At 36.8% G+C, this 21,014-nt stretch overlaps 1 protein-coding gene across 4 annotated transcripts; it reads left to right on the top strand.

The window, feature by feature from the left end:
* The first annotated feature begins 1,411 nt into the window (after positions 1–1,411).
* On the top strand, positions 1,412–14,260 carry LOC117405394 (katanin p60 ATPase-containing subunit A-like 1). 4 transcript variants are annotated; one of them, XM_034008418.3, is made up of 11 exons: positions 1,412–1,713; positions 3,182–3,351; positions 4,575–4,735; positions 5,648–5,819; positions 6,708–6,835; positions 8,529–8,634; positions 10,536–10,694; positions 11,283–11,409; positions 11,860–11,994; positions 12,253–12,379; positions 13,426–14,260. In XM_034008418.3, exons 2-11 carry the CDS (start codon positions 3,190–3,192, stop codon positions 13,622–13,624), a joined length of 1,476 nt encoding a protein of 491 aa, XP_033864309.2. In that variant the 5' UTR covers positions 1,412–1,713; positions 3,182–3,189; the 3' UTR covers positions 13,625–14,260. The 4 variants fall into 4 exon arrangements, with proteins under 4 accessions (XP_033864309.2, XP_033864310.2, XP_058885541.1 ...); XM_034008419.3 differs by having other exon boundaries at positions 1,412–1,725; XM_059029557.1 differs by lacking the exon at positions 1,412–1,713 and adding an exon at positions 2,180–2,196.
* Positions 14,261–21,014: the final 6,754 nt, after the last annotated feature.

Here is a 21,014-nt window from a genome sequence, read left to right as displayed (position 1 = left end):
TTACGTTACATAAGTCAAACATGCCAAAAGGGCGAATGTTTTCAAATTGTATTCATTCCTGTTTCATGAGTAGGAATGTCTGTAACCACTATAAAACAATACAGCTGCGCCATTAGGCTGAGAGCCACACTTGAGATGTTTATGGGAAACTTTGTGTATTTCTCTTAGGACTCTGCACATAGAAGTGGGTGAACAGATAGCACCAGTAATGTGAAAATGACGATGACAGCTTTGCAATAAAACAAACTTTCTTAATTACAGAATTGGATGTAAAATAACTTCCTTAAGGGGGAGCTATAGCCTGGACCATCTTAGCAAAATAACCTCAGAAAACATTAAGAGGCCAGTCTGATGGTGGTTGGTAGTTTATATTTAAAAAACAGAAACGGAGTTGTTGTTAATGCAATTACTCGAAATCTGTTTTCAGTTGCTTTGACTATGAATTCGGGAGCCCTACGTCTGACCTGTGTGGACTTGCTCTCTGCTGCCCTCTCCTGTGTGCAGAATGGTTGTACATGATCTGCTTTAATACAACATTGAAGTGGAAAAAAAACATTCATAATTTAGTAATTTGTGAATCAAAATGAATAACTTTGTGTTTTGCACATTCTTTTTTCAATAGAGTAACGTAGATTATGGCCATAACAATAATAATGATAAAAACATGGCAATCCATCAAGATCTTTACATAAATATTATCACGCACGTACGTGTTAGTTTCTCGTACGTGCTTGATAGATTATTTATTTATTTATTTATTTATTTTCATCCGCTGTTCAGGGCTTCCATACTGGAGTATTTAAACCAAAATATTTCCACTGAGCAACAAAATACATACTAAGAGCGACCACAGGAGGGCGCTGTAGCATACAAGATTTGCTGTGAGCTTCCAGAAATCACCGGTTGTTTAATATGTAAATCCCCTGAAGAGTGTAATCAGTTTAATGAGGTTTTATCAATAATGAGATGGACATTGTGTGGCCCTTGCCCTTTCGTAAGTGCCTATCCGTGTATGTTACTGCAGTCTACCACAATATAATTGCAGAAACGTATCCACAAACACAAACAAATACCTTTGAAACAGAATTAACCTTGTGTCTGCAGAGTACATAATTCACTGCATAAAAACGCGAGACTGAAACCGTACTCCATTTTACAACTGTGTAATTATAACCTCCTTCTGCTGCAAGTTACCTAGTGACAAGCAGCTTTCGGGGAGGGGTTATTACATCGGTTCCCTTAAAATGGAATAAATTGAACAATAGGTCTATAGAAAGCAAAACTATGTAAAATAGCTGCCACCACTTACTGTTAGTGTAATAGCTCAGAAAGCAAATATAGACAAGGCAGTGATTTCAAAATTAACAAACCATAATTGTAATAAAATTACATTTAATACAAATGTTTATAATAATTATAACAATTATTGTATTTAGAAACTTAATCACACACAATACTATATATTAATGTAATGGTTTCTATATGTCGGTTCCAACCACACCGTCTCTTTCTCAAGAAATTACTACAGTACTACTTTTTGAGACATTAGTTTTTAAATTTAGGTCACTGAAATGTAGGCTTTTTGGTGACCGACTCAACCAGACTGAGGCAGCCTGCTCACCCACCCCGGCTTATGTCATTCTGAGCGTCTCTCTGCGGCCATGGTAACATCGCTGCTGTAACGGGCTGCAGCAGCTAGTGACAGAAACACGGGTATGTGTTGAGGTAAAACAGTTATTATTTACAATCTGTATAGAAATATTGGTAATATTCTACCGATATCATTGTGTATTCTGTAGCGTAATGGTAAATGTTAAAACTTGTACATAAGCGGTGATTAAATCTGCAGTCAAGCAGTCTAGTTTGTTTCTCTATGGCCTTGAAGGGTGTAAACCGCAGCAGTGGATTGTGGGAAATGTCGTTCTTTAAAAGTGTATGGCCTATTCATTTAAAAAGGAATAAGTGTAATGGAACTACAAATTCCATGATACACAATTTGCTAGTAAAATTGTTCGGCGATGGGGAGGTTTTGGAGATTCTTCAACCTGACAACGCAACGATATTGTTTATTTTGTTAGGTTTTGTTATGTTAATATGGTATTAAAAGAAAAAGAGAGAATACTTCTTCAACAATATTAATACCATATTCTGTTTCCCCCCCCCCCTTAAATTACAGTACACAGATTCAGCACGCCGGTAATTTTGTTTGGTTTGGAAGATGTTCTTCTGTGTTTATATCAATATAATATTAATTTATATTGGGCTGGGTTATTTATTTAAGAAACGGTTTGAAGTATTTAACTTGCGTTGGCAGAATGCAGTTTTTCAGATAGTATATTTAATATTGGAAAAAAAAAATTAAAACTAAGCTGATAAAACAGTCACCCTTTTTAGTTAACGGTTGCACACTGTATATTCTGTATATTGTGTAATAAACCAAACTACACGTTTATTGTGATTATCATACCAAGTTACCTTTTGATATATAATCTCAACGGAGGTTAAATAAATAAAAACATACATAAATAAATCATATTCTACATCATTACAATAAATACCAAATACCTGCGAGAAAGTGTCAATCACCCATTTATTTAAATATAATATTGTTAATTAAAAAAAAAAAAAAAAAGACACAAGTGCAGGTATTTCCCAGAACTAATTATTTGTCATATTCAAAGTTATATTGTTATCGTTTTGCTGTTGGGCATTTTATTAGCTAATTCATTATTTTACTGGAAAAACAAGTAAAACTAAGCTAATTCACTAGTTCAATTAACCAAGTCTTCAAAAAACAGTCCTATTTTGACAGATGTATTTTTTATGACTGTTAATAAATGGCTGGGGGGTCACAGGGAGACCTGCGCACTCCCTTGGGCTGGGTAGGGAAATTTTCTGAGCATAAGTCACTCCATCATGTCCTGAAGTTTCTAACGTAAGACACTGCTTTAGTTTTACTTCTGTTATTAAATCTGTCCATGAAATAATTTAGCAATCTGTAACTGGAAGAATGTAATTAGCTTTTACTCTGAAAACATATTTGATGTTTTGCGAGGCTAAATCGCAGAGTGCTTTTTATTTTGCGATAGAAGATGGACACACAGGAAAATTGTTTCTGTGATACAGGATTTCTATCTTATATTATAGCACTGATTAAACCTTTTATTGTTTTGATTTGTAGGCAGCACAATGAATTTAAGTGATATTTGTGACAATGCTAAAAAGGGCAGGGAGTATGCTCTTCTTGGGAACTATGATTCATCTATGGTCTACTACCAGGGGGTGATCCAGCAAATCCATAAGCACTGTCAGTCTCTTAGAGATCCAGCACTCAAGGTGAAATGGCAACAGGTATGTAGATCAAGTCACTATTCAGTCACATATTTATTTATTTATGTATTTAAACAGATACATGTGTGTGGCAAAGTGGTTGCTGATTACGAACAGGTGCAGAGGTGATGCAGTGCAGGAATAAACAGACGCAGATTGGTAATCCGGTATGGAAAAAATTGTAGTTTTATTTTTGTTTATAATCCAGGTCTGGTGACCAAATAATAAACTCTGGTTATACACAGCGATGCGTAAAACACAGAGAACAGTAACAGGGATTGCAGCCCTAAACAATAAACACGGTATCTCTCCCACAATATACAGCCACGGTCACCAGTCCTGGGTGTGTGCTGTAGTGCTCGTGGTGGGTGATACAGTTTAAAGAGTGACAAATAGTGCAGTGCTGTTCCGGGTTCAGTGCTGGCTCTTAGCGACAGCTCCGGAACGTGTCAGCCGTCTATAAACATACAAATAACAATTATAGACAAAACAAACAAACAAACACTCGTGATGCTCTTAATACACAGTGCACAGGTCCTTACGGGTCTATTTCCAAACCAAAACGAAGGAAAAGATTTACAATTCTCCGGCCCCTTTATGCGATCATGCATGCCCCTTGGTAAACGATTGCAGCTGTCTCTACTGTCTGCAGCTGCTACCTCGTTTACCTTCCAGGTCAATACGTTCCTGCAACGGAGTCTCGCCTTCTTCCAGACCGACCTACTTCCCGACCCAGGAAATGAACTGTCAGGCCAACCCGTCCAAAGCCTTTCCCTTTCACTACTTAGCGCCCTCACAGGTCGGGAGGGAGATTTACAACCAGAACTGATATTTCTGTCACAATGTGATATCTACAATGAGTTGGGCTCCCCAGTGGATTACACTCACTTAGTAAAAGCTGAGCCGTGTGGTTCCACAGAGCTGCAGTATGAAGGAATGTCCGTCGCAGCTAGTTTGCCTCGGTGTGCTTCCTTTTCTCCAGGGATAAGTAGATTGGTAACATGATGCTTATGTTTGGTGAGTGAAAAGATAAGACTGGCTTAACAGTCCTCCTGAACCTGCTTCTTGCATAGAAAAAAAAAAACGGGGTTAAAATAAACACAATCACGATCATGGCAGATGAAAATACATCGAGCACAATTAATATTCAAATCTGGACAAACATGCTAATTGGACAATTACTTTCTTGTCCTTCCAAAGCAAATATTTAACTGACTTTGTTTCTCTGACTGTGTTCATTTTAGGTGCGGCAAGAATTGGTAGAAGAGTATGAGCAGGTTAGAAGTATCATGGGGACTTTGGAAAGCTTCAAGACAGACAAGCCTGTAGACTTCCCACCACCACAGCCAGAAGAATCCCCCAAGGACCCTGCCGTCTGGCCTCCTCCTATTCCAGCTGAGCACAGGTAACTTTGACTGGACTATTTTGAGTCTACTACGCATAGAGACTAGAACACTATTGTAGTTTTACAAGGGGAAGTCTCATTCAAACCATACTGTATATTACCTGCATTGGACCTCCTGCATAGTTGCAGCGGTAAATAAGAATCTGTTTTGAGGCTTGACACCGGCTGAATTCATGAAAAGGGATCTACATTTTGATTAGTTAGTTTGGTCACAGTTCAAGAGTCCACACAGGTTTTATTTGTTATTGCAAAAAAAGCTATTTTGTTCATTTTAAATTCATCTAAAAATACCCAACGAGGCTTCGCCTTTAAAGTTGACTAACTACAATTTAAAGGAGACCAAGCGATTTCTAAGTGATGTTTTGACTTCTCTTTGTCCCTTCATCCTGATACTCTTTCAGTCTCTGATCAGTAGACCAAACAGAACTCCCGTATTATCAGATTATTAATCGACTGATTGGAAATTTGGCATTCGCATAACAAAGTCATTTTAATGAAAAACTTTGTTTGAAGAAAGGCTCAGCTCTAGAGAAAGACACACTTCCTAGCTTCCCTCCTTGTGGGATATTCAGCACTAATACTTGCTCTTCAATTGCTTCAGCCAGAATGGTCACATTTTTCACAAATCGAACTTGTGCTATTTAAAAATAATTGTTGCTTTTATTTTACAGCGTGCCAGAGTGCTTTTGGTTTGAGATTCATAAAAATGTTCTCTACTCTTGCTTGTCTACATTTAGAAAAGCATAGTGTATAGATCAATCCGTGACAAATCACCCATCAGGTTACACCCTACCATCTCCGAGTTACACCAAACTTGGTTCTTGGGGTTGTTTCGAGCAAGCATGCGCAAATTTACATGATCAGGTAAAGGATACAGTATTAAAGACTTGAAAACCTCTTCTTTTTACAAAGAGCTCCAAGCCAGCCAAAGCGTCCGAACAGAGAAGTGAAACCTGCAAGAAAAGAGTCTCCGCTCGTGCAGCACCGTGGTGGGCCTGTCGGTCGTGCTCAGCCCTTATTAAAAGCGGAGAAGCCCGGCAGTAAAGACAGTAAGGATTCAAGAACTAAAGCCAGGGATGACAAGGTAAATGGTGATTATAGTGTGTTTTTATCGTATTTCAAGCAGTGTTCTTACTATGCTGGTCAGTTCAGCATTTGAAATCAACAATTACTGCATGCATAAGAAATCAGTTTGAAAACAAATGCACAGAGTTCACATGCCTAACTTTATCAGGTTCAGAGGAATCAAAGCTTCTATGCACTTGAATGTGATTAAACCCTCAACTGGTTGATATGCAGAATATAAAGAGGATTTGGGAATTGATTCCTCAAACAGGTAGCTTGAATTGGTTCATTTGTAAACATAAGCAAGGCAAATGTTATTTGTAAAGCATGCCACAGAATTAAATGGCATGGAGGGTTTCTTTGTATTTTTAAAGATAAGAAATTTTATTTTGGATTATTTGTAGGGATTTGCAATCTTAGCGATGAGGGCAATAAAAGGGATAGAGTTAATTTTGCATTACAACAAAGATCGTGGGACTAAGTGGAATTAATATGATAGATTTAATTTTGAATTACAACAAAGATCGTGGGACTAAGTGGGATTAATATGATGGATTTAATTTTGCATTACAACAAAGATTGTGGGACTAAATGGGATTACTATGATAGATTTAATGTTGCATTACAATAAAGATTGTTGGACTAAGTGGGATTAATATGATGGATTTAGTACTTGACTCCTTCATAAAGCCTTCATATAGTTACATAGTTCCTCAAGGTGGCTAATTGGGAAATCTCAGTCCTTGTCTTCCCAGTAATGAAAATCCACTCCTGAATACCTTCCTCTGAAACTAACATTCAAATTGAGACAAACGGCTGCTATTCACCAAAGAACAAACCATTTAAAACACACTGTTTTGAAATAACTTTTTCAGTGGGCAAATAAACAAATTCTGTTTAATTCCAGGGAAAAAAGAATCCCCAGGATGCAGGAGGCGAGGGGGAGCTGCGGAGATTTGATGGCACCGGATATGACAAAGACCTAGTAGATGCACTTGAAAGAGACATTGTATCCCGAAACCCTAATGTTCATTGGTATGAGCAGATACTGTACCACTGGATTTGAACCTCTTAATAACTAGCATACTTGCAAACTCACTGTCATACTGTGCTCGTCTTTTAGAAAAAAAACATCAAACAAAAGTCTTGCACAATCACGGGAAATTAAATATTCTCAATATTTAGTGTTTTAGTTAAAGCTCATTTGGGTCTCCCGTGTGCAGTTTTGAAATAGCACATATTATAGCAAACATGTGTTTTATTTTTAAAATTGGTATCTGATTCCGTAATAGGTTAAAGAAAGCTCTCACTTTTCTTCCCTTATTTTCAGGTGTCTGTTTTTCACTTCATTGGTTAGGGCAATGCAGCAGTGTGGAGGGCAGCAGTGTGGAGTAGTGGTTAGGGCTCTGGACTCTTGACCGGAGGGTCGTGGGTTCAATCCCTGGTAGGAGACACTGCTGCTGTACCCTTGAGCAAGGTACTTTACCTAGATTGCTCCAGTAAAAACCCAACTGTATAAATGGGTAATTGTATGTAAAAATAATGTGATATCTTGTAACAATTGTAAGTCGCCCTGGATAAGGGCGTCTGCTAAGAAATAAATAAAAACTCCATTGTCTTCAGGGTCAAAGAATGTCAAGGGCTGCAGCATAGGTCAGTGATAAGGGGAAGCAGCTGATTGGTTAATAATAGGGGCCATTTTAATCACCCGGTGCAATGATCTAGGAAGGGCAGGACTACCTTTTAAAGAGAGGCATACATTTCTTTAACCTAGTGCGGGTAATCATTTCCTAAAACGGAAGTACATGTATGATAAAGGTGCTACTTTCCAAACTGTGAGACCTATGTAGAGAAAACAGGAAAGACTCATTAGCTATAACCACTTTATCTGTGTTCTTTTAGTTTTACCGATGTGGTTGACATTGCAGGCAGATAATAACCCTACAAGAGCCTTCGTGTGCCTGCTCCCTTATTTTCTCTTTCTGAAGCAGTCATTTCCATGGTAACACACCCTAACCTGAACATGTTTTTGTGATCCATTTAAAAGAGGGAAAAAACATATTTTGCTTTGGTTACTGGATGCATGCTTTTTCTCACTCTGACAGAACCATAAACAGGTAGAGGGCTATTTCCTAGTTGGAGTGTTGGTCACCATGGAAACTATTGTTCCTCATAAAGAGGAACCTAAGCACAAAGGTTAAAATGTTATTTCATGTTTGCAAAACAACAGGAGGTAAAACAAAACAGAAGTTTATAATCAAACTAAATATTAAGAAAACTGTCAGAAATGAATCCCCCAAAAGTTAAAACATCAAATTATAATTGATGGTGTTTAATAGCACTTTGACATCTAACCCTGCAAAGCAAGGTTGGGTTAGTCAGCACTGAAATGAGGGGCCTTCAGGTAAACTCTGATGCAGCAGGTGATGTTGCCAGTGATTCAGTAAGGGTCACACTTAACTATAGATCACAGCTCAACAAATGGCCCAGCAAGTTGCAGTAGGTGCCCTTAAACTGAGATTGTTTCATTACGAGATCCCATGGTATTCCTTCAAAGGGATGTTAACCCTAGTGCCATGGTAAAATCCCTGGCTATCTATCTACCGGTATCAAAAATGTATTCAGATAAACAGGCCTGGTGCCAAACATGGATCAGTAAATAATCTGAGTGAATGACTCTGCATAAGAAAACAGTGGAACCAGATTGTGATTCTAGTTCTAATTTCAGGCAAGATATAGCTGACCTGGATGATGCTAAGAAGTTGCTGAGAGAGGCAGTGGTGCTTCCCATGTGGATGCCTGACTTCTTCAAAGGCATCAGAAGGCCCTGGAAGGTACAGTATTTTTCATAGCTGGGCTTGACTAGTTCTTCAGGTTGTTTCAGAATTCCTGTCTTTTATCTTCATACAAAGCAATGTCCATGTAGAAGACTGATATGGTAGCTGGACTGGCCACACAGGCAAGTATCAAGTTCAGAGCTTCCACACAGTTTTATTGATAGTCTGGCACAAAGTAAACAACAAAACAAAGTAAAGTCGCCTCAAACAGCCTTTACAAAAAATATTAAAAAATGAGCTGCCCAGACCTGCGGAAAACACAAACAGCTGTGCTCTTACTTCCAATTAAACAAATTCACCTGACCAGATTCTCTACATGGATTTTTGATCCCATTAAGTCCTCCCTGTTCAAATAGCATATTTTTTTACAACATTAAAATGTGCAAGGCCTTTGCCCTGCCACAAAGATTTTTTTAGATATTTAATATGATTTTAATTTTTATTTAAGGCATTTTTGTTCTGATTTAAATCAACTATAAAACAAACAGCATTGTCTATGCAGTTTTCTGTCCCCAACCAGTTGTTTAGCTCAAGGAACTACAGTAGATATTACTTGAAAGGGATGTTTTCAGTGAATGGGGGGGAAATTAACCTAATGCATATAGGATTAGCCTATTGATCTGTGTAGTCAACTGCAGTGAAAAAAGGTATTCGAGAACCTGTCAAGCTGCATGTGTGAAACAGAGTTTGCTGTGTAGGGGTAATTGAGCAATTTGCTTCTTATTAGATTTATCTAGGCATGTAACTAAGGCTTGTGATAAAAGCCTTATGGATGAGAAGCAGTTTAAATAGAAGACAAAATGCATCCATTTAATCACTGTGGCACAGAAAATTGCAAAACAACTTAAAAGGTTTTAATGTATCAATTGTTACAAAGCCACGATGGGTTAAAATGTCAGGCTGGTAATTAATTACTGAAGAAAACTTGGCAGTTAATTGCAATTAGTGTGATGCTCCCTTTATCATAAGTTTTGGCATCTTGATTTAGAATTGCCCATGTAGTAAATACTTAAAAGGAAGTTTCTGTATAATACATTTTCATAAACTAGGTGGGCTCCAGTACTGTATTACAATATTTTGTACAGTAACCTTTTTGTCCACTAGATGGCGCTATTGCATTTGCAAGTTATGATGTCAAGTAGTGTGTAAAGCTAAGCCAATTAAACCCATTTTCCTGTCATTCCGACATTGTATGCATTGTTAGTATTGCTGTGTTGATAATAATTATGTTAGCCTATTTGCACTATCAAATTCCCAAGCTTCACTACCTAAATAATGCACCCTGGTGTTGAAACCATATGATTACCATTAATGCTAGTTTGTAAACCGTGAGGATCATACATTATAAGGTTGTGTGAATAGGGAGTAAATGACGCACTGTTATGTGTGCTGAAGATGGGATTGTAATCACAACCTAGGCGTGCAGTGATGTAATTAAGGACCAGGTTGGAAGCCAAACCCTACAAGTTCCAGTCAACTGCGCTAAAACAGAAGACTGCAGGCAGATACTGTACCTTGCCACTTACTGCTGGTCTAGTTCTGTGATATACTTTAATACTGCAATTTAATGTTAGTTTTGGAATCCATGGCCCAGACCTACCTTCCCTTTTTCCTTTGCGTAACAATAATTTTGTATATTTTTCTTTCTTTGACATCACTGAATAACTAGGACTCCAACATGATTATTAAAGATAAACAAGCTAATTATATTGCTTGAATAATAATATTTTGGTTTGAGCTAAGATTTCAGTCAAGTAACTGAAACATATGGACCAGGAATATGACCAGATTTCATTTCACCCAAGTCGTATTATTATTATTATTATTATTATTATTATTATTATTAGTAGTAGTAGTAGTAGTAGTATTTTTATTTTATTTTTTTACCTATCTAACAGGGCGTGTTGATGGTTGGACCTCCAGGAACAGGAAAGACAATGTTAGCTAAAGCTGTTGCCACAGAATGTGGAACAACCTTTTTCAATGTTTCGTCTTCAACTCTTACCTCCAAATACAGAGGAGAGTCTGAGAAACTAGTCCGGCTGCTGTTTGAGATGGTACGTGTAAACCTTGCATTGGCATGGCCTACAATTTTTTTTTTAATTTCCCCCATTTTATCATGGTCATTTTAATTCACAGTGAATAGCTTTTATCATGGTTCCCTGCGTTTAGTCCATGCTTTTACAATTCACTATGTTTGTATACGGCAGTAAAAGGCTATAAGAATTTACTTGCTTCAGTATCTGATTAATTCCCCGAAGATCTCATATCTATTCCATTTATACACTCTCATAATCTGATTCCATTATTGCTCCGTCAAGGATTAAGTGATTATTCTCAACCACTCCAAAAATAAAATGGAAAATGCCATTATTGTTTGTGTGCAACTTAGCTTACAGACAAAGTTCATCAGAAATTAAGGGTCTAGACTGTAAACAAAAATAGTGTAACTAAAAATGTACTTTTATGAGGACCTTGAATTTGTTTTGACATTTTGTCAAAAAGTTTAATCCCGTATAGTCTCTTGATGCATTGGAAACCGCTATATGTTAAAATCAATGTAATATTTGAGATAAATACAAAAGTATAAAGGTGACTATAAATCAAGTATATTTGTTTTAAACCTTCTTCCTCTCAACTCCTAGGCTAGGTTTTACGCACCAACCACAATTTTCATTGATGAAATCGACTCCATTTGTGGTCGCAGAGGCACGTCGGATGAACACGAAGCCAGTCGCAGAGTCAAATCAGAACTCCTTGTGCAGATGGATGGTAATCAATCTGAGATCCTGTGTCCAGTGTGGACTCATGTATATTCCCGTATACTCACTAACAGTAATGGTGCTGCAGCCTTACCTCTTGAAAATCGTATTTGTTTGTTATGCTTAAAAATACTTACCAAGGTTTACTACAAACTAAAGCTTCTTGACTCTTATAAGCATTAGCAGCATTATCTGCCCCTTCCCCTATCTTGTGTTGAAGATCTTTTCATTCTTTCTTAACACAATTTTGTAGATCCTCAAAAGTTCACACTGTTTCTTTAAGGTATCTAATCACTTCCTGTGAGGCACAGCAGATCTTACTGCAGTTAGACCATGTGAGTGAAATGATTTTCCACCAGTCTCTGTTCAATAGAAGATAGAACCTCTCGTATTGGGGCATGGTGTGAACATACCTGTAAAGTGTAGATATCCTATCAACTGAAGGCTGTTTGTTTTGTAGGTGTTGGAGGCGCATCAGATAACGATGACCCTTCAAAAATGGTAATGGTATTAGCAGCAACAAATTTCCCCTGGGACATCGATGAGGCATTGCGAAGGAGACTTGAAAAGCGGATATACATTCCTTTGCCTACAGGTTAGGGTCTCAATTCTATTGTACCTTTTATTCAAATGTAACTATTACTGTGTCAGTAATGTATGGATATGAACACCAGTCATCCTTTCAAAAATCTAATCTCAGTAGAAGCACAAACCAAAGGTCAATATTGGCCTGCAGCCACCTTGGATTCTCCCATTACAATGCGTTGTGTGCTTGAACGTTTCTTTCCTTTGCTAAAGATTTGTTCCTAGGTACAGCGATTAATGTATGTCTTTTCTTTTTTGTATCTGACAGCACAAGGCAGAGCAGAGTTGCTAAAGATAAATTTAAGAGAAGTTGATGTGGAAACAGATGTCGACCTTGCTGTTATAGCTGAACAGATTGAGGGTTATTCAGGGTCTGATATAACTAATGTGTGCAGGTTTGTATTACCATTGTAATTCTTTTACAGGCTTATTATTCCACTGCTGGGGATGCATATGTACACACGTTAGCGGCTTATATGTCAAAAGGGTACAAAACTACGAGGCCACCTGCAGCTGTCTCACTAAGTTAGTAGTTGGCAGGAGTAGGAAAAGCAACAACCATTTCATTTAGTTTAAATGTTAGCTTTTGGGATCTAGTAATGGAGTTCAGAGTCATAATGTGTGTACAATATATTGTAGCCTGAAACTACATAATTTATTCAGCATCTTCATCTCTGGTAGATGACCATTATAGCATAATTCAATCCGCTTACATTACTGTAGATCTTGCTAACACAATGCCACACTAGTTCATTGATTGCCTTGCAGTAGGATATTTATATATAGTTCCCTGCATTGTGATTAGCTGAGCTAGAGAGATATAATCCCTAGTATATGCCCTTAGAATGTTTGTAACCGCATCACAAAAACAAATCAAACAAACACGTAGGGGTAATTTGATAGGGTAGAGTGCCCTGACGATCCAAACTGCCCCATCAAGTCACTGGAGAAATATATATTGAAATGTCCGATGAGTCCACCAGCTTTCTATCTTTATACACGAACCGGACTAAATCCAACCAATGTGAATGATACAAATATCTAGTATACTTGCAGGCTATACTCCAATGTGTTGTAACATTGAAGTATAAAAGCAGTAAGACTCTCCTCGGGCATTGCCAGGCATTTTGGAGCATTTGGGTAATGAGGTCCGGGACAACGTTGAGGTCCATAATGCCTGGTAATGCACTCTTTGTCAGCTCTTATTGCTTGCTTACATATATATTGGCAGACTAGGGGGGGGAGGAAAGAAAAATGTAGTCTGGGTGGAGCTAAAGGACTACATCCCCCAGAATGCCACTGGAGAGAGCCAGATTGAGGTACACCTGGTGCTAATAGTTAATAGTTACCGCTCCTTCTTTTGGGTAAGGAAATGTAAGAACTAAATACCTATATATATATATATATATATATATGATTTTCAATACCTTTTGTGTCTCAGGGATGCATCCATGATGGCGATGCGGCGTCGGATTCAGGGCCTGACTCCAGAGGAAATTCGAGCGCTGTCAAAGGATGAGCTGCAGATGCCTGTGACTATGGAAGACTTTGAATTAGCACTAAAGAAAATCTCCAAGTCCGTCTCTGCGGCTGATCTGGAGAAGTATGAATTATGGATGACTGAGTTTGGCTCGGTTTAGCTTGACTGTGAAATGACAATGCTTCTATCAGCAGTGAAGGGACTATTTTATTTTTATTTATGTGTTCCATAACAACAAAACAGATTCAAGATTGCTGTATCATTTTAGAAAAGAACTTTATTTGAAAGGGAAGGCTGACCAGGACCTCACACATTCAGATTCACCTCATGTTGCTTAATGTTACCATTAAAAACTGTTTCCTGGAAGAAGAAAAAAAGATGTGGGTTATTGGGACTTCCTCCTCTTCAATGTAACTTATTTTAAACAAAGGCATTGTTTTAACAGTAAAATCATATACTGTACATTCTGACAAAGGGTTTGTAACACACACTGATTGGTTCCTGAAATTCCTTTACATCACTGACCCCATATTTAATATATGAACCATTTTTGTACCACAGTACTAAACTCAACCTAAAATGCCCCCTATTACATGTGAATCTACTGGGTCTAATCACAGGGAAGATACATCTAAATATTTTTGTGTCAATAAAGGCCCTACAGATGCTATTGATCAGTATGAGAAATTAGGAATACAAGTGATTCTGTGTTTTTATTATACCATATATTTTAACCACAAGCCTCTTGCGTTATTTAAAAGCTAACATGTATGTGAATAAAAGCATCTGACCTTGACAGTAAGTCTTATGTGATTTTATTGAAACATTGAATTGCTAGACAGAATATTGACATACTGAATATTGACAATATTGACTTTGAATAACATCTGAATATCTGATTAAGTGAATGTTCTACTTATACAGCAATTGAAACAATATATATCTTAATATGTGTATGTATTACATTTATGTGTGTCACTGTGTGCATTGGACCTTGTCAGAGATTAGGGGAATACTGTAGTGTTTGCTTGACATGAATCTGAATCACAAGCTTTTTTTGTTGTGCCTATAAATATATTTAATATTTAGTAAAAACTGTTTACTCAAAGTGATTGTAGCTAACAAACTAGTTCCAGAAATATTTCCCACAATGCACATCCATTGTCTTGCACTTCCTAGGTCGTGCACTTGGTGACATGCCATAAGGTACTTTGACTCCATATACTGAACACTGCTGGGGTGAAATGAGCTGGGGACTAAAGCAGTAACAGGCTTCTTGTAATGCAATTCAAGAAAATGGAGAGCTTTCTTTATCTGTAGTACCTAATGTGTGTTTATAAATGCATGTGTGCTACTATAGCATGTTTCTTTCACAATATTTGAGACCCAAGTCGGAAATGGTTGTGGAGACATGTAGGATTTATGGAATAATTTTGTCTGCTACCATCACTTTAAACAAACTGTATGTCATGCATATCTTTGAACAACCAGGGACAATTATCTTGATGTTAATTTCATGTCAGATCAAAACCATGGGTGTTCTTAGCTTTTATTAAAAATAAATAAATAAACAGAGGATGCTATAAGTTTCTCCAGTTTCATTAGACATCAAGAGTCTTTAAAGATAAGAAAGAACGCATGTTGGGGATGAAAAGACGAAACAGAGTACTGGTATGAAAATTATTGCATTCATATGAGTAAGGGCTGTATGACATTGAAGCTGACATTGTCTTACTTTGGGAATAGCTCTAAAGGAGGGAGCTGCTGTGGATGGAAGCTGTTACTTATGTATCAGTAAAGAGCAGTAAGTGGCTGTTTCTAGTCTGAGCAGCTTTTAATGAGGTCTAACAAACAAGATTGCATTCAAAACCGTCTAGCCTTTATGTATTGATCTCAAAGAGAGCTGCCTTTCCTGTGGGAAATTTATAAGGCAGACTAATTTATAATCACTTTGAAATGAGCCCATTTGAGTAAAACCAATCACAGAGTGGTTTTATCTAGTTAAAATACAACAATAGTACAAATAAAGAATATGGTTAGCATGACATGGTTTTACTAAGCAAAATACAGTTTACATATCCTTAGTTTTTATTTCCATCATACGCATTTATAACCTTCTCTCCACTGGTAGGTTGCATTAGTGGGCCTTCTCTTGTTTCAAATATAAAGGACAAGCATACATAGGACTGACTGTATATCATTTTCCTGATTGTATGAGGTATGCTAAAGCTGTAAAAATACTTGGGAAAGGTACAGTATATCTGTGGGAAACAAAACAAATAACAATATTATACTATACCAATTCTTCATGATAAGGGAAAGTGCATAGCAAATATTGTCTTCACAAAGCATCTAGTGAGGTAAAAGATGACAAACTCTCCATGTTTATGTTAGCTAAAGTATATTCTATCAGCAACACCTGTCTTTAGGGTTTCCTCACAGTGGAATGTGTGTAGCAACATTCTCTTGTCTGGCGCTGTGTTCTTGTAATAGAGGAAGCCATTTCACTTCTATTGTAATTGAACAGGTTGATTCTGAGAAAGCTTTTTAATAAGAGCAGGGTTAGCAGCACAGTGAAGGCGAGAAGAAACACTGCATACAAATTGGATATAATTAATCAGAAACCATAGCAACCCAAGAATAACTGAAGCAGCCTTATCTAACAAGTAAATACCTTCAATGAAACAATATATTTCATTTTTTTTTCTAGAATGTGGATACATACATTATTAACCAAAGATTCATAAAAAGCTGTTGAGACAATACATAAACTTTTTGTAGCCCTGCACAGTTAGAAATATTTAATACTTTTTTTAAGTTTAATAACCACAGCTTAAAAAAAAAAAAAAAAAAAAAAAGACTCTCACATCATGACATTGTCAGTTTTTGTGGTGTTATTGTTGATCTGGAACCTGTGTGGTCCAGTGGTTAAAGTGTTGTTGTTGTTGATCTGCAGGCTGTGTGGTCCCGTGGTTAAAGAAATGGGCTTGTAACCAGGAGGTCCCTGGTTCAAATCCCACCTCAGCCACTCACCCTGAACAAGTCACTTAACCTCCTTGTGCTCCGTTTTTCGGGTGAGACATTGTTGTAAGTGACTCCGCAGCTGATGCATAGTTTCTGTAAGTCGCCTTGGATAAAGCCATCTGCTAAATAAACAAATAATAATAATACACTCAGATTCTATGCGGCACAAAAAGATAGGGATCCTATTATCTGTAACACATGAAGTGAACCTAGGATAAATCACTAAAAATGATTAGAGACTCATGAGAATGTGGTTATGCTAGTTGGGTAATAATCTTTAAGTCTTTATATTACACCTTCAAGTTCCAGTCTCTTGAAAGAGCCTCACTTGTCTTGTACCTCATGCATCTATATTAATTGCTCATGTCAATAGCAGCCCTTTTTACTTTTTGAGAAGACTCTTTCTCTTGCACAGACTGTTTGTAACAGATGTGGTTGTCCTTGAAAGTGCTGCCAATAGCTGCTGAGATGTCTGTAAACAAAGCTCATATGAATGGCAGCCTATAACAGATGCACTTGATTAAAATGTCTGGCAGTCTGGCCCAAATTCCACCCAAAATGCAAACAATACTGAAAACTTCTGTGTGAAAATCAACCTGCTTCAAAGGTTTATTAATCTATATTAATCTTAGTGGTTATGCTTCCAGAGCAATTTAAACAACATTACTGTCCCAAAACTTCTAATGATATACCTTTCAATGGCAATGCATATCTATTGCCATTATGCCAAAATAAAAATAAACAATTCAGTAATGTGTGATATGTACTGACACCCTTTAATTGTATCTTTATTAACATGTTGTTTTTACAGATTCGCAACAACCTGTCTTTTTCCACTTTTATGAACAGATCAGTTGCAGAGTCTCAATTCTTGAAGTCTTTTTTCACCAACCTCTTTTCAGTAAACTCTTCAACATCCAACATTAAGGTATCACTGTATATAATATAACTCACAAAGCCTTAACTCATGAGTTATTTAAACAATGTTTTACATTTTTGTTTTGATCAATGAAATAACATTTTGATGATTCTAAAACATTTATAGTGTTGTTGATTTATCAAATTCATGTGGGTTTATGATATTCCATCAATACAGACTTTAAGCATCCTTTAAATAAAACATGTTTTAATTACAATTTTCTTAAAGCTTTATTAACAGTTTTCCTCCCCACCCAGTTGCTGAGAATCTTTCTTTTTCACTTATTTTTTTAAGATATGCAAATATTTCTGGTACCTTTGCTGTAGATCACATGGTTTATTCAGTATTGGAGTGAGTTTTAAGAACAATGCAAAAGTAATTTAGGTACCAGGTTACAGCAAGGCATTCTCATCTATAGATCACTGCATATAATTGAAGTTTAAAATACAATCAAATAATCAAAAGGTCTTCAACAGTAGAAAAGGAAGACCAGTGTTAATAAAATAGATTTTAAAACCTTAGTTACCACTCCATTAAAGGACCTGTATTACAGGTCAAGTACTCATCATAAGAATTCATACAGTATATATAAGTTAAACAATTAAGATAATTTGTCTTGAAAAAAGGCCATAACAATCTATTATAAGAGGCATTGTTTTATTAACAAGTAATACATTCCCTAGTAATGCAGTTATCTGGTACACCATTTCATTTATACTACAGCGTTCTATCAGGCTCCAGACAGAGCCCTATTGTACAACATCAATGTGTTTTTTTAAAAATTTTTTATCAGAGACATTTAATAGGCCCAACCCTGGTTTGTGAAGAACGCAAGTATGTTTTAAAGTGGTCCCCAGACTTGGTGGCCTATTGCTGTCCTCGATTAGCATTTCTTTTGTTTTATACAAAATGTTTAATCTTTATAATCTTCACAGTTTTCCTGAAAAGTCCTACAAAAGTACTTTCAATTTATTTCTCTGTTAACCTTACTAAAGAAGGGGTGCTGAAGCCTGGGGAGAGTATTCCTTCTTTCATTGCAGTTTTAAATAACCTCTTTATATTTCTTTGTGCATTGAGCCCCAGCTGCCTCTTAGCAACAGAGCAGGAATGCTCAGCTCTCCCTATGAAATGAAGGAAGTGCTCTTCAGCAGGAAGCTGGGCGCAGAGCAAGGCCTGTGCGGGTTCTTTTTCAGCCGGGACTTCTGAGTCAGAGGTGAAGCATAACAGTCCAAAATATCCCAGCTGGAATCGGACCGTGTTTTAATCCAATGTATCATATGTATGGGAGGCTTCTTTAAGAAGTCCTTCAACAGGAATGTTCCGGATATCTTGTAGCACACCTCACCTGGGATTCTTTGCCCATCTATGAAAACAGTACATTAACCCCTTCAACACTGAATATATTTCAGAAAATGATAATAGTTACTTCACTCAGCCTCACTCTAAATACTGCTGGTTTCACAGTTCACGGTTAGCACGGAATACTTTACCTCAGAAAACATTAGGTCGTCTTAGATAAGTGCCAATTGGGTTTTGTGAAACCAGACAATTCTTTTTTTTTTAAATGACTATAACAAATCTGAAATGTGAATATTTTTGGAAGACGGTCTGTGTCTTTTAGAACAATTTTTTTTAAAACAAAATAATAATGATTTTGCTTTTTTGTTTTGATTTATTTTTTTCCAGAAAGAAATCTGTAAATAAATGTAAATGTAGGTTATGCATGGCAAAGTTAAAAAAAAAAAAAAACAATACAAATTTTCCTTTGGGCAATACCACTGCTTTTGATTCTGTTCAGCGTTGTCAAGGACTGGAACAGCTTGTTCTAATTTTATATATTCATTGTTGACAATTTTATTCAAATCGTTTTTTAATGACAGTTCTTTGCCACTGGTGACTGAGACCAATAGCAATGTCATACCAATGCTTCTCCAGATCTCTAAATGTGCTGTGAATCAATGCAACTGCAAACCATTGTGTTATGCCATTGAGTGCCCTCTTTACAAACGTTTTATTCGAAGGCGTTTGGTGGGTCTTTTTTTTCACACCGTTTCTTTCCTTACACTTCCAAAAATGTCATGTGACACACTATTAATGAATACCCATCTGAGGAATTGTAAACCTCCAGGGTTAAAATCACTCTTTGCTGCTAGGGTAGAGTGCAGGAAAATATTTAAATAGACCATTGGCAGCTTCAATTAACAGGGGATTGCAAAGAAAATGGCTTTGGCTCAAGCAAAAAAAAAAAAGCTTGTCGTTTGAGTGTTTTTTTTTTTCCTTAAGACACATTAAACCTTTTTTTCTCAGTGACTAAGCAACCAGATCTTACACATTTTAATGAGGCTTATCCTGAGGGCATTTATTAAATAAAGTGTTTTTTAATGCAAACCCTTTTTGTCTGAGCAAAGTCTACAACACACCAAAATCAAATGGCCCAACTGATACATTTCACACGTCTGTTGGCAATACTTCAGTATCTTCAAAAAACTGAAAACTGTTTTCTCCAAGGTTTTTTTTCTATTTTGCTTATTCAAAAGAAAAAAAATGAATGGGTACTTTTTTACATTAGTACTACATGCATACACAACATTTTATGCTTCAGGGCTAATGGCATTGCTGTGGCGTGTTACAAGGTAATAATGGAGCTCCCAAGTCAATACATCCTCAGAGGTCAAGTTCCATTATTCCCAAGGAACATGCCAAACCAATGCCATTATGACTATTTGTGGCGGAGTGTCCCGCCCCTTTGTTTATTATTTATTTATATTATGATTTATATGTTTGTATGACGGCGAAAGCCAATATTATTTGTTATTTTGTGTATATATTTTAAAAACCTTGTGAGGATGCATGACTGATCAGCTACTGATTATTTAACTAGCTGACAGTCACACATCCTTATTAAACTTGTGCAGACTATGGCTGAGGTGTAATAAGATAATTAATTAACAGCTAGTTAACCCCTCGGCTAGAATATAAAAGCCTGCAGCTTTCTGCGCTCAGAAAAGGGTGTTTGAGAGTGGAGAATGAGTGAGGAGTTAGGAGGTAAAATTATTAAAATAGAGTTAACAATTGCTAGACGTGCTGGCTAAAAACCCTAAAAACCAGCACGATACTTGTTTATTTCTGTTTGTTTGGCCAACTGGCCTTTTTTGTTTTGTAGTGTTTTGTTTTGTTTAAACTGTTTGTTTTGTTATTTAATAAAACACTGAGCGTCGTTGCGCTTCAGTTTTGTCCCGCCATTGCTTGTTTTGGTTTTGTGTTCCTGGTCTGTGACGTCACCACACCTGCACACGGCAACCATTCTGTTCACACTATTCTACATTTTTTTAAAGTTATTTATTTATTTACCATTGTTTGTCTGAAATAATCCATGAGAGCAGGGCTTGAGCATCCCAGTGAAGCATTTCATCAGTAAGCAGTAGTTGCAGAACAGGTGTTAATTAGTCATCTTCTCAGCTGTTTAATAACAGAACAGTTGACATCTATAGAAAGCAATGGGAAAAAATTGGCAAGTTGTCCAGTTGTTGTTTAATGATGGACAACAACAGAGTTCCATTAATTCTTCAAGCACTGCTTTCCACTGTTAACACCCTATTAACAAAAA

Source organism: Acipenser ruthenus, chromosome 8 (genome assembly GCF_902713425.1).
Source record: "Acipenser ruthenus chromosome 8, fAciRut3.2 maternal haplotype, whole genome shotgun sequence".
Lineage (NCBI taxonomy): Eukaryota > Metazoa > Chordata > Actinopteri > Acipenseriformes > Acipenseridae > Acipenser > Acipenser ruthenus.
This window is presented reverse-complemented; position numbering and strand designations above follow the sequence as displayed.

Excerpts from the sequence above, each read along its gene's own strand:
- LOC117405394 (XM_034008418.3), top strand. The coding sequence starts at position 3,190 with ATGAATTTAAGTGATATTTGTGACAATGCTAAAAAGGGCAGGGAGTAT. Across the intron at positions 4,736-5,647 it reads CCTATTCCAGCTGAGCACAG|AGCTCCAAGCCAGCCAAAGC; the intron begins GTAACTTTGACT and ends CTTTTTACAAAG. Across the intron at positions 8,635-10,535 it reads GCATCAGAAGGCCCTGGAAG|GGCGTGTTGATGGTTGGACC; the intron begins GTACAGTATTTT and ends CCTATCTAACAG.